General features: G+C 36.3%; 1 protein-coding gene across 1 annotated transcript in view; it reads right to left on the minus strand.

The window, feature by feature from the left end:
* Positions 1-14,322, minus strand: part of TMEM131 (transmembrane protein 131) — a 94,561-nt gene that overhangs the window by 50,691 nt on the left and 29,548 nt on the right. Inside the window, exons 3-4 of the mRNA XM_069006087.1 lie at positions 12,399-12,439; positions 5,840-5,908 (exon numbers count right to left, since the gene is read on the minus strand). Of these exons, the coding sequence (XP_068862188.1) occupies positions 5,840-5,908; positions 12,399-12,439 (110 nt within the window). The remainder of the gene's footprint in view (positions 1-5,839; positions 5,909-12,398; positions 12,440-14,322) is intronic.

Raw genomic sequence — 14,322 nt, forward strand, 5'->3', positions numbered from 1 at the left:
CAGTATCCTGTCATACAGTATCCTATCAGACAGGGGTGAATAACAGATGCCTAGAAGGCAGAGTGTAATGTTGAAAGCATACAAAGTCAGGTGCCGAGGACACTCTCCTAGGCTTGGGAATTTCCTGAACCAATGAAGACAGTTTTCCAGCCAGAAGATCAGACTGAGCAAGCTCCAACAGTAAGAACTTCGGTGCTGACTTGTAATGTATCCAACTACTTTTAATTAAAAAAAAAACCAAAACGAGCTGGTCTTACAAGGTTACCTCTAGAAACTGAAAGGGAATGCCTTTTGCACCCCGTACTGAAGAAAATGCTAGCTTCCTTACGCAAAGGAAGCCTGCATGATGTACAAAACTGGAGAATTAGCAAGCAGAGCATTCTTCCTGCTTCACACAAAAATGGTTGAGTGACACAGGCAAGTGGCTTCTTCACCTGAAGTTAAGAGTAGCTGAAGCACATACATTTGCATTCTCAAATGCGTCTCCAACTCAGAAAAGCAAAAGAAAACAGAAGGGTTTTGGTTTTGCATATGTACTAACCTATAAATCAGTTGTTTTTTAGCTTCCAGATTTCACAGGCTTTTAACAAACAGAGAAAGTTCTTTGACACTAGACTTGACAAAACGTTGGTGCCAGCGTAACATACTAAATGGACCAAGTGCCCCATTTTATGTTAGGAATCTAACTTAAGATTCCATACAACAAAACCATGCCTTTTCCAAACAGTTGTCAAAACCACATATACAAGTAGTAGAGTTTATCCAACCATGTCACCAAGTGTGACTGGAATGAATCTAAGACTGTAACGAACTTTTGGCGGCATTGTGCAGTCTAGCATGATATGTGAACAAAACCTGAGGCAGATCTGGACAAAATGTCAATCTACTGTCAACAATTTCTCACGTTCTGCAAACTCCAAGTGAAATGAAGTTTGCTTTTGCAACATTTCTTTAAAATTCCAACAATCTCCAACTCTCACACATTAGAAGTGTATCAAATGTACTGTGTAAATAGTTGGATGTACGTTATAGGCAACTTACAGGTCCTTTCAGCAGCTGTAAATGTACGTAAAATGTAGGAAAAATAGCGATCTGAGTAAATTCTCTAGTTGCTAAAATTCTTCACTATTTTTTTGTATAAGAGATTAGAGTTCTTGAAGAAAACAGACCATTTTGCTAAACTTACCTCATGTTACTTGAAGTAACTCCCATGGTTTTAAGGACATTTCTATCTATTGCATATCTAGTAGATGCATGTATTTAATCTATAGCTCAGGAAAACTTCCAACAGCTATATTGTTAAAAATATCATTTCTCCATTCTCTTACTATGCTAGTCCTCCCCTAAGTTTTACAGCAGTCAAGCCTTACAAGGGAGTAAATCAGTTTACACTGCAGTATGGCACATTCATGATACACTTTGGCTTTCTAAATGCCCCCTTTTTATTTGTCTTCTTGTTCGTAGTTCATGCAGTTAGAAGTATAACTGCAGGCAGTGCAGTCTAGATTCAAAGAGAGGTATATCAAGACAGGTTTAGCCTGGCTGTATTCTCCAGATTTTTACCCATTCTGACATCATCCTGTCCTTAAAGTAAAGCATGTCCCTTACGTTACTTAGACTAACATAAGGTCTCTACACCTGCAAGAAGGTCTCAACATGCGAACATTGCCAAGCAATTGCTTTCAAGCCAGCTCATGCTTTCATAGAATATTCTGCCAAATACTAGAGCTCACAAACAAGAAAACATTACAAAAATCCCCTAAACAAAACACTTCAAAGGAAATGCAAAATGAAATTGTTTATCAACACAAAACTGAAAGAAAGAACTTAAGAACACTGTCCTACCCATGAGAAAATTTTGTCTGAGAATGGGACCTTGCTCAAATTGAGTGAAGCAAAAACCTGCATTCACCACAGAAAAATATGTTGATCAAGGATTAAAATATTACTGTAACCAAGACCATAATTTCACACCTTACCAATCATTTCTATGAAACAGGGGTAGGATGTCAACTTCATCTAAAATAATTCCATATTTTAAAAAATTTTTGATAAGTGGTTCTAGCTTATATTGTGGCAGTATCCTAAAATACTGAATACCCAAGTGCTCCATTATCAAAAGTTACCTCTATCAAAAAGTTTAGTTGTGAAGAGCTTAAACTTTACTTTTGATAAATCAGAGTTGAATTAACAAAGATGAAGGCAATGTATTGAGATCTGTGAAGATCCACATTCTCCCACAAAGCAGGTGTAAGAACTGAATATAAACTGCCCTGCAAAAGTATTCTTCAGCCTTCACCCCAGGTGACCATCTGTAAGACCTCTAATATGCAGACCTGTCTTAAACACAGAAAGTCATACAGATAATGACTGCTCTGTCAAAATAGCCTCAGACTGAGCAACCAAATCCCAAAGCTGTGGAGGGTAACAATGATTACTGTTTGTAGGTTAGAACACCTCAGTTATTCCCATTTAACAACAGGGGAGAGTAATAGTTTAAAAGAGAGAATACAAGGAACAGAATGCTGGTAAACAAAAAAAGTCAACTAATTGTGGAGCTGGCTTTAGGCAGGAGGTTTTTTTCTTGTGTTCTTTAAAGCCCTGAATCTCCAATACCCAAGATGTTGCAGAATTTGTTCCAGAAAAAGACTGGTATTGCTTCAGAGACACAAGAGAGAGGCTTACACATTAAATAACCAAATGAGTATTCCACACTTAGTCCAAGCAGTCCCCTGGCACACTGATACGGGAGAACCTGCCTCAGCTCTATCCCATTCCCAGAGGCTTAATGTATACAGAGAACATTTGGGATCTCTTCAAGTGAGCTGAAGATTTGCATATCCTTTTGCATATCCTGACACACAGCATACATTTCTTTTGATAAATGTGAGATTACCTGGACTACCTTCAAAGTGACAGAATATGGCAGTGTTTGCTTTATACTAAAACAGCATTAAAAAAAACTCCAACTGTTATAAACCAGAAGCAGAAGGCCACTGTAATCTCATCTCCAGGTGGAACACAGGAAGTGTGTCTACAGCACGTATTTATCAACTTAATACTGGTTTTGATTTTCTGAGATCCTTAGATAAAGCAACTTCTATTAAATATTATTCCAGCTTAAGTTGGCATGTTTTTGAAACATCTGATTAAACCCACACACTCTTAGCAGACCAAAAATGTCACGGGAAGAATGGCTTGATGTACAACTGAAAATAAATATTAAAACTTTCTTTAGCCTAGGCATGACACATAGTGATAGCTCAGCATAAACATGAACTTGCAACAAGTTTGCTTTATTAAATACTACATGCTACCTATTAACAAAACACCCTTTGGGTACAGTACTTTTTCAGAAACAAAACATGCATTTTATGCCTTTTCTAAAATCCATTAATAACAAAGACAGAAAAGCCAGAATTTGAATGTGAAAATCCTGTCTGTTTTAAAAGGCAAAAAACTCAAAAGCTTAAATCTGAATTATTTGACTTCCAAAGGTGCTTGGCACCCGCAGCTTGTTCCCACCACAAGGCTGAGTTACTCAGCATTTCTCAGAGCTGGTTCACAGATGTCAAACTAAACTTTGGGACTCCATATCTAAACCTTTTCTAAAACTGCTTTTGGCAACGTATTTAAGTTTTAATAAATCAGAAGAGGATTTCTGCCTGAGACTACAACCTTAGTGACAACAGATAAATTAATGATATACTGCTACAAAAAACCCCCACCCAAACCAAAAAAGGAACACACAGTGAATCAAGATCTAACACACAGGTTCCTTATTTTAATTGACCAAAGGCAGCAATCCCTCCAGTGCAGTTTTGCAGGTATTGTACAGAGCCATTCCCAAGTACGAGATTTGTGCTACAGTGTACTAGATCTATACTATTTCTTCAGTGATTTCAGTTTTGACAATAACAGCTTAGATAAAAAGCTGAAATACAATGAAGAATGACTCGAAGTATTTATGATACTGTCTTGGATCTACTTATAGCAAGGGGAAAAAATCATCTTTGGAAATCCACAAAACAAAGAAGCATGTATAGCGTTCCTCAGAGCATAAGCATGCAAACTTTAGATAACCTTTAAAAGATATCTTAGAGAACATCAAATTTATTCATAGTAGAAAAAGGTGCATAAAATACATTCTCAATATCCAAGTCTGGAATTAATATGAACTGAAAACTTTTACAATTTTTAAAAGAAAATAGCTTAAACTCAAACCAATAGCTAAGTTTACAATAACTCTGACAAAAAGCACACTGATCTACAAGTTCGAATTTGTACTGCACTCACTGAAATAATTTATTAACTATAACCTAATTTTCTTACAACAGAGATGCAGTAGAGTAGGGTTTACCACTAGGTATTTTGCTATTCAGTTTAGAAACCCAATATTCTCTTACCTAGGACCAGTTACTGACATTAGGAAGAAAAACAACAAAACCACACAATATTAAAAAACTAAAGGAAATTCTGAAGCAAAAAGGAAGAGGGGGCAGAGTGACTTATTCTGTCTGTTACCAGAAGTAAAGCCACAATTTTGTTAGGCTGAGTACAAATAACTTCTGTAAAACGAGGCATTTTCATACATCTTTGTTATTTAGTGACATTTACATTGGGGTTTTTTGTATAGAGGTTATTTCTGGAAAGCTACTCTGCAAACAATGTACAGTTATGGCTTCTCTTCTTTCAGAAAGACACAAGTATATACCATGTCAATACACAGGAGCTTCCTTGCACAACTCTGTAGTCAACACATTGGAAAGAGTGTTGTACAACAGAAAAGGGTACTATATTTTTATTAATTATCTGTGGCTTGTCTGTAAATGAAACAGCCTTTCTTGCAGCAGCAGTACTGGCTGAGGATGGGGGAAGCAATGCTGTGCTGAGGCACACCTGGGCTGTTTTCATTCTTCCAGGCTGAACTGATAACAAAGTATTTGAAATGACTTCACTGCAGTTTATGTTGGTCAAAGTATCAATCATACAAAGAGGCTCTATGAACACCAACTCCAGAACCAATTTTGACTGTTGGGAAGAAGAGGGACTGGAGCTACCTATACAAAATAATTAGGTAATGGTAAGACGAGTTAACACTGATGTAATTCTCAGAGGAACTGATTACAAACAGGTACATTGATGAAATGTTTAATTTCCTTCCTCCTCCCTTTTGTTTAATGGAAACAGAAACCAGCTGCAAGGTAGAGAGCATGGAGCTAGGTTCCTGGAGGCTATTTGTTCTCCTTGAGGCTGTATTTTCACAACTCAACATTACTGTTCTAATGGAGATCCACCGTCAGTTTCTTTGCCACCAAAGCAACAGTAAAACTGATATGCTAGGGTACGTGCTCCCTGACGTGGGTTACATTCAAGCAGAAAGGTAATCTCACCTCAGGACATCACGTTCCAGACTTAAAACTGCCCACTCTGCAGAGCAGCTGTACAAGTACCTAAAAAGCACAAGTACCTACATAATCAAAACCACGGCAGTTGACAGGTTGCTACATGCTGCTTAAGACTGAGTACAGCATCTCTCTGTAGGTCAATCACACTTACAATCTATTAAGGCAATCTATGTATACAACCTTCTCCATCAGTTTTAAATGCTGTTCCTATTTTTTTTCTGGGGTTTTGCTTGTTGTTTGGTTTTTGTGGTGGGTGGGGAGTTTTTTTGTTTGGTTGGTTTTTATTTTGGGGCTTTGTTTGTTTGTTTGTTTTTTGGTGGGTTTTTTTGTTGTTTTTTTTGGGTTTTTTTTGTTTGTTTGTTTGCTTGGTTGGTTTTTAAAAATTTGTATAACTAAGCAGATCAAAAGACTTTTCAACTTTTTCAACTTACTGTTCATGGAAGTCCAGCATTGGTGGCTCAAACCGGAGAGGTCGGCAATTTCCCCGATACAGGGATACACTGCAAGAAAAATTGAAATGCTGTAAAAGATACTATTAAATGACATATTTTTGCTCCCTTCCCATCTCAAACAGTGCTTTCTTAGCAAAATATTCATTAATACTAGCAAAGCAACTAATTCAAAAGAAGAACCAACAAAACAAACTTGTCTAGTCAGAATACCGTAATTTTATAACATGTTTATGTGGTGTCTCCAAGAAAGATTATGCAAGAGCACATATCTTGAAAATGGACATAATTGAAGTGTAAACCTCTCGTTTATATAATGATGGCTGAGTGAAGCAACACACTAAACAGGTTTACATCATCTTTCATTGCAATATCCAAACATTGCTATGAAAGACGTTTTGGATATTGTCCAATGTGTAACAGTATTTTACATACACATCCCTGAGTTTCTCCAGTTACTTCTGTACTAGTACATAAACAATCTTGGACCCATTTGATGGTACTGAGGCCACGTGAGAAAACAGCCAATACTGTTCAAAACTCGCAGTATCCAGGAGACAGTGACTCTGCTCTGGAAACATTCCTTAGCTTTGCCTATACTAACCCCCCACTGGCATCTCTTTAGGAGAATTCTAGTAGATGAAGACCAAAACTTAAATAGCACTCACACAACCTAACAGTGAAGTCAACAAAGTATCTGGAAGCATTCTCTATTACGGCTTATTTTATCAGTATAGTTACACAGAGCACAATAGTTAACCCACAACAAAACTTGTAAGTAAAAAATACAAAGCAGTTTCATTGACTGAAACATTTTTTATTATTCAGAATGATGTGACTGTGACCATAGCTAAGCATCTTTGTAACTGAAACACTTTATTTTGAGCCAAGTAAAAATCCTATTCACACAAAAAACAAAACAGGGAGACAACAACATTAAAAAAATAAACAGGGAAGGCTAAAGAATAGAAGATGATCAATGGCTCCTGAATGGCAAGACCAACAGCCTCTTTTTTTTTCTTCAAATACTTTTTCTTCTGATATTAAAACAGCATTCTTGTTTTAGATCATTGTTTTCTGACTTTGTATCAATCCTAGATGCCCAAAGACAGAGCTGGAACCACTTGTCCTGGGTAAGGAAAGCGACTCCACATACCCAGTTCTCTACCCAGAACTACACGGTTCTGCCTCAACAAGAAGGAGCAGCTAGGAAACGGGACAGGCACATGTGGCTTGTCTTATGAAAGCTGGGGCCTTGAACTAAGATCAATCCAATTCCATCCAGTGCAATTGCAGGAAAACTAATTATTGATAAAATTCAGATGTCTTTCCATACCCCAGAACCACTTCAACAAGGAAGCTATTTACAGGAGTAAAAGTTTAAGAATAGGTTAGGAAATCTTAATTGTATCCTTTAATCAAAATCAAATCAAAAGCTTTTTAAATAAAATTACAATGTCTCAAAGACTCACTCTAAAATTCCACAACTGAAACTTCACACTTCAAGTATAATACACAGCATGCTAATCAATTTCCAGCTCTCTATGTTTGGATGCCAAAACATCTTCAATGCTACAGAGCCTAGTCACTAAAAAAAACTTTGTCCACATAAAAGTAATAAAACACTATCAGGACAGGAGTGGGCTTAGTACGTCCAGTCAGCCTTAATATATGCTTAAATATGTGTGTGTCTGTTTGTACATATGCCATGTGTGTGCAGATCACAGTACAACAGAAGTGAAGATATAAGAAGATGCCAAGAGGAAAAACTGTATTCAGATCTTAAAAAAAATCCTAAAATTCTTGCTACTCTTAAGTGCAGCTGTGACACATTACAGTTGTCAAATAAGAGAGTGCTTAGGTACACCTTCCCAGTTAAAGTCAAACCTCAAACCATAGAACAAATGCTCAACAATATGAAGTTTACAGAGACACTGGACACAGGAGAATACAACTGGAAAACTATACTAGCAGTTATGTTTCTTAAGGATAAAACAAGTGAATCGTATGTCTTATGAGTTTAATTTTAAAAACCATTTAGAGTGCATTTCTAAATTAAAAAGGTCAAAAAGCTCTTGTACCTCCATTGTCAAGGTAATGCTAAACAAAAACCACTCAAAGTGATCTTAAAAATAATTCTGTCAATTTCTTCCAAAATTAAAATCCTGAACAGTCAGACTGCACCTCTTTTGTATTGGTAATTACTGGTAGAACGACATATCAATTCTTTTTATAGAAAAATGTTAAAAATATTTACAATCTTTACAAAAGTATATTAAAAAAATCTTTATTTCAAATGCATTGAAAATACTGTCAAGAGTAACTTGGCCTAACTTGAACAATCAGGACATACTCAATTCTCCACGTACGTGTAAAGTTTAGGCAACATTTTCTCATGCCACAGAGCTATATTATCCTGGAAAGTCAGCTGGACAACAAAAAAATTTAAAATGGCTAAACTTTGGTAAAGGCAGTGACATCATAATGAATGCCAACTATGATAACAAAAGTAACAACTATAATAAGATTCAAACGGGAACAAGCACAAACTTTGCCTACTAAAGGGCCCAATATGAGTCAACTTGCAGCAGACTAGGAAATGATTATAATGTCTGCTCTGCTGGGCATTTGCTCACCGAATGCTGGATACACCCATGGGTAGGGCAACTTTACAGCATAACAACATGAAGTTAATTACTATTGTATGCATGTAGAAATATGGCTCCCGGTCTTATATCATAATTTAAACATTTTTCATTCCCTACCCCTCCAAGTTTTCTAACTTTTAAAGACAAGAACAACACAAAAAAGAAAAGTTGCATCTGGAAGAAAGGACTGCTAATACCTGCCAACAAGCATCAGCAGACTAAGAACTGGCCAGGCGTCACCTGAACCCATGATTTAAATACCTTTTTCCTTCTGCAAGAATTTTGATTTTAAAAATGAGACTTGAGAGTGAACTACACACAGTCCCTCAGCAGGATCATTATCCTCCCTGTTCCATCCACGCTATATTTGAGTGGGCATTTACCTCAACTACTGACTTAAGGTTCTGCTGCTACCCAGAAGTAACCTACTACCAGATGCAATTTACTGATGTGCAACTTCATGTCTCAATACTGTTAGTCACAAATGCTGTCATAAACACGGTCAAAATAGCAATGCCTGCAAACACTGTAGCTGATATGAGTATCCATCTGTGCTGAGCCACAATATTCTTCTGTCTTAAGGACATTCTTCAGCACTTCCATAATGCTTTGCTGAGTACTAGGCACCCAATTTTAGATAATCAATGCACATCTTTGCACTTGGAGATGAAGAAAATGCTTGTCACATACAGTATTTAAAGACTTCTGCAAAGCTGGGCAGCAACTGTGTCTCTGTATCCTCACCTTACCTTTCTAGCTGTTCTGGGATTTCTGGAGGAGTTATGTGCTCTGTGGAATCTTATCTGTAACATCATTAATTACTACTGTAGAAAATTTAAATCTAAGCATACTCCACATTTATTTTTCCCACATTAGTTTAGCTGTTGTTTAAAGGGTTTTATTTCCTCTCTTGTGCCATAAATTGTAGAGAAATAAAGACAGCAGCATTAAGCTGTGAAACAGCAAGTGATCTCATGATTTTTTTTAGCAACATGAACTCTTAGAAAGCTGCTACTTTATTTCCATTTCAAATTAAAGCATATCTAAAAATAACTATGTGAACCTTTAAAATGACAAATTGGCAAATACTTCACAGTGGGTACTTTTTGTGCCAGAATCCTCGAAAGAGCCACTGCAGACTTTTTACCAAAAATGTTCTGTAAGTAACCTGAGTGCATCCACAACTTTTCAATATTTAAAAATAAGGCTGAGTTGCATATATCAGAAAAGATATTTTAATTTTTAAAACTAAAATTTTTTTAGAAATATGGGTATTAATCACAGGTTCAGTGAGAAAGTGAACTCCCACTGAACAATGGAACCACTCCAGTATCTGGCAGTACCTGTTGCTATAAAGGCTGATGAATAAAAATACGAGCAACAATTTTTTTTAATAGGCTACCCAGATAGTAGCTGGCTCAGATATGTCAACATTAACCCTGTATCAGGGAAACACACTCATACCAGACAAAGTTCAAAGCTAACAATTCCCAAAGGGGAGTGTCTGGGGAAAGAAACAGGGAGAAGCTTGAATAGATGCACTGTAACTTGACCATGGGCATGAACAAAACAAATTAAATTGCTAGTTCATTTCCCTCCTTCCAATTAGTGCTAAAAAGTAGATCAGAGAACTGAATAAACTGTCTAAATAGGGAAAAAATATTGGCAAGCTATACCAAGAAGATATTATAATCTCTAATAAGGACAAGCAAAGACAAGTCATCTAGAGAAATTAAATATTGTTTTTAGCAATGCCATTAAAAAAAAAATCACATAGAAAAAAAGGAAAGAGTCCTGCAAAACCAATAACAGCAGCAAGAGAGAAAAACAGAAGGCAAATTTGGTATTTACTATGTAACACGGTATCAGAGAGCTTGTGATGCAGACCTTCATCACACTGTGTGTGAACTTCAAATAGGCCAGCGTTCCTAAGTGGAATGGACTATTTGTTTTCAGATATCTAAAACAGTGTTTTAATAGAACACACTCCAGAACACTTAAGTTTCCAATAAAGAAAGCAATCTTCTTAGCTGAGAAATTAAAATAAAAAATCCTGTAGGCAATCTAGTCAATGGCCTCAATCTCAAGAACCACCAAATTCAGTTGTTTTCTGGGAAACAAAAATATTGCACCTAATGTGTGGATGCCAATATAGGCACTTCCTTTCTGCCATTGAGACTCGATGATTTAAATAAGATACTATTCCATTTAAAAAATATCAATAAAGTATGGCTCTATCCAAGACATGGAAATACACTAATCATTGTTATCTTTAGTTCAATTGTCATTCCTAAAAATTCACGTTCTCACACTTGCAATCTGACTGACATACTGCAGCACATAGTGAGTTTGCATTCCTGACCACAGCTGGAGATTTCATAGGTTTTTCAAAACTTGCAAAAAGAAGGATCTTAAGCCTGCAATTAAGCAACTATACAGACAGAAAAACAGGAACTCATCAGAAATGGAAAATTCTTTTCCTAGATTTCCTGAAAAGGAATAGAAAACAGGTTGTGGAAAAAACATAGCTGTATTTACTGAAAATGCACTATGAGTTTGTTGAATGCTACTGTACAAGAAATAAGCTTCATTGTTACTGTTCAATGCACTCATTAAATAAACAAGAGTATCTGATGATTCTCTAGAGAAAAATCAGGGACCAGAGTAAAAAAAGGCCACTTATTTTCATTCTCAGATATCATACATGGCAAGCTCTTCAGTAACAGATTATGTCTTCAGGACAGGAGAGGACAAGACAGGGTCATGGGTTTTTTAGTCTAGAGAAAAGGAGGCTCAGAGGTGACCTCACAGCTCTCTACAACCACCTGAAAGGAGAATGCAGCCATGTAAGGGATGAGACTCTTCTCCCAGGCAACCAGAGACAGAACAAGAGTAAATGGCCTCAAGCTGTGCCAGGGGACATTCAAGTTGGATATTTGGAAAAAAAATCATCATGTGGTTAAGCATTGGAACAGCCTCCCTAGGGAAGAGGTGACATCATGATCACAAAACAAGTAGATGTAGAAATTTATGATATAGCTTAGCGGGCATGGTGGCACTTGGCCGAAGGTTGGACTTGGTGATCTTGGAGGTCTTTTCCAACCTTAATGATTCTATGACGGGAAAAAGGAATGTGGGGAAGAATCTATCAAAAAAAACATCAAACTTTTCTTCAAAAGGACACCAACAACTTTTGAAGCAGGCAAACAAACCCACTTTCTCCTCAATGAAAGAAACTACAGTAAAATGATTTTTAAAGAAATCTACAAGCAGAGTTCTGAGTTTAATTATACAGAATTGCTCTGTGATATACATTACAAAAGGAATTAAAGAATTCTTCAGTTTTTTATTCCACATGTGAAGCTTCTTCCTCATGAAGGGCCATGAAGATGATCAGAGGGACAAAGCACCTCTCCTACAAAGGCTGGGAGAGGGGCTGCTCAGCCTGAAGGAGAAGGCTCTGAGGTAACACTAGAGCACCTTCCAGTACCTAATATGGATTACAAGAGAGGTGAAGAGGGACTTTTCACAAGGTCATTTAGTGATAGAGGAATAAAGGGCTTTAAACTGAAAGAGGGCAGGTTTAGATGAGATATTAGGAAGGAATTCCTTATTGATAGGATAGTGAGGGACAGGAACCTTGCCCATGGCAGAAGGATGGAACTAGCTATCTTTAAGGTCCCTTCCAACCCAAACCATTCTATGATTTAGCTGTTCAGTATTAAAAACTACCTCACATTTTAGTTTCATTTCCTCTGTATGAGAAAAATAATTGAAAAAAAAAATCACATGGTTTGTATTTGATCTTTTTTACACTAAACCTTTATTATTCTTATGAAAAGTATCACAAACCTTACAATTAAACTTTATTAAACTTTAAGAAAGATGCTTACCTTTTCTGTTGATATGAACTGAGGCCTAAAGTTGTCTCAGTCTGTAAAAGAAAAAAAAATTAAATTTAAGACACCAACAGCATTTTATCTCCAGCAGGCAAAAAACCCCAACCTAACAACCTGGCAACTGCAACAATTTAGTAAATCAGAGCTTGAAAGACAAAAGAAGTTCTGAACTGGAGCAGAAAACGTAAATTGGTTTTTTTTTCCAATTAAAGAAATTAAGTTTAGCCCTGGACAAGAACTGCGGTCAGTTCCAGTGGTAGGAATACCCAGAAACTATAAAACAAGCAGCAACTTAACCTAAAAACTGAGAGAAGGAAAAAGTCCAGGAAATAAAAACACTGTATGAAACAAAAGAAAAACCTAGCATAGATGTAAGAAACAAACTACAAAGAAAAGCATATAGACCAAGAAACAGTTCAGCAATTATGTCATTGATGTAATTTAACACCTAGAAAACAAAGAAGGCTATAATCTCCATCTGACTAGGAAACATCATCTCCTTCTCTGCTAATGATCTTCTAGCCTCTATAATTCATACACTTCCTTCAACTCTGCTGGACATTACAGTTAATTACCTGAAAACAAGGAGGTTAGGTTGTCTAGGGATTTCCAATTAGTTTACTCTTGCCTAAGAAATACCAACTGGTTTAGAAGCCTGCATATGGAATGCCCTTCTGATACAGCTCATGTTAAAACATAGCAGACTTGGAAAACTGTCTTCCCACAGGGTTTGGAGATCAAACTGAGGATTTTAGTTGTCCTGTTAAAGACATGTCATGGCCAAGCTAAATATTTATCTCCTGAGTGTGGGAAGAAAGCTCAAAGGTCTGGTAAAGTCTATAGTGCACCTTGGCTCATCAGACCCAGTTCAGCTCTAGCACAAGGATAGCACTTGTTTGCAATGGGAATGCAAACATGTATCTCATTTCAGAACAAAAAATCAAGTCCCTTTGCTGGACACTTCACTGATTTCTAGTTCAGCTACAAATTACACTTTATTTCTTTGTTTTTTTCTAAGCCAAAATTATTTTTAAAATAGTTTCTTAAAAATGATCTTTACTTAAAATATAGATTTTATTATTAGAGGAACTTTATTTTTGCTATTTGGAGACACTTTTTGAAAATTTTATAATTACTCCTATTAAATCACTGAGTCGACAAACATTAATGTTTGATTCATGTCAAGGATCAATTCTGGATTGTAAATCTAAGAGGTGTTCCAGATTCAGAATGAAGTTATTTGGTTTACTCACCCTCCAATTTGCAACAAACTTAAGAAAACTGGAAGGGTATTATTTACCATTGTAAAACAAAGCTAAACTATTTGTAACTTGAAAGGCAACACAGAGCATCCATCAGATTTTTTTGGTTTAAAACCTCTGATACAGAGAGCTAGACTGCCTTGCTAAAGGGTTATTACAGGAAGGGGCTCACATGAAATTACACTTTACAGTACAAAATAATCAGTGCAGTTTTTCCTCTGTGAAGAAAAGACTAAAAAACAAGCTAAGTTGTTTTATATTATGCTATTGTAATTTGAAAGTCAGCAAGCTTTCCTTTAAACTTTACTACATTTGTACTGTAATTAGGAGAACAGTAAATTTCTTATTCTTCATTAAAACACCATTATTTTAATGAACAGAAAAAAAAGCTTACACATCTTTCCAAGTCTTCCCAGCAAAGGTATACTACTCATATACTCATAAGCTTTTAGTTCAGCTTCTTAACTTCCAATGTCACACTCCATTTTCTATTTCCAGTAAGATACAGGTAAATACTTACTACTCTGAAACAATTTACAACAGGTTGTAAGAGAAAGTCAATTAAAATGAAGAAGGAAGAAATTTAAAATCGTTTTAGTTAAGTGATGAATGCTTAAGGTACAAAATGTTTTCAATCTAAAAACTTTCTAGGAAGT

This window comes from Aphelocoma coerulescens, chromosome 1 (assembly GCF_041296385.1).
Source record: "Aphelocoma coerulescens isolate FSJ_1873_10779 chromosome 1, UR_Acoe_1.0, whole genome shotgun sequence".
In the NCBI taxonomy this organism is placed as follows: domain Eukaryota; kingdom Metazoa; phylum Chordata; class Aves; order Passeriformes; family Corvidae; genus Aphelocoma; species Aphelocoma coerulescens.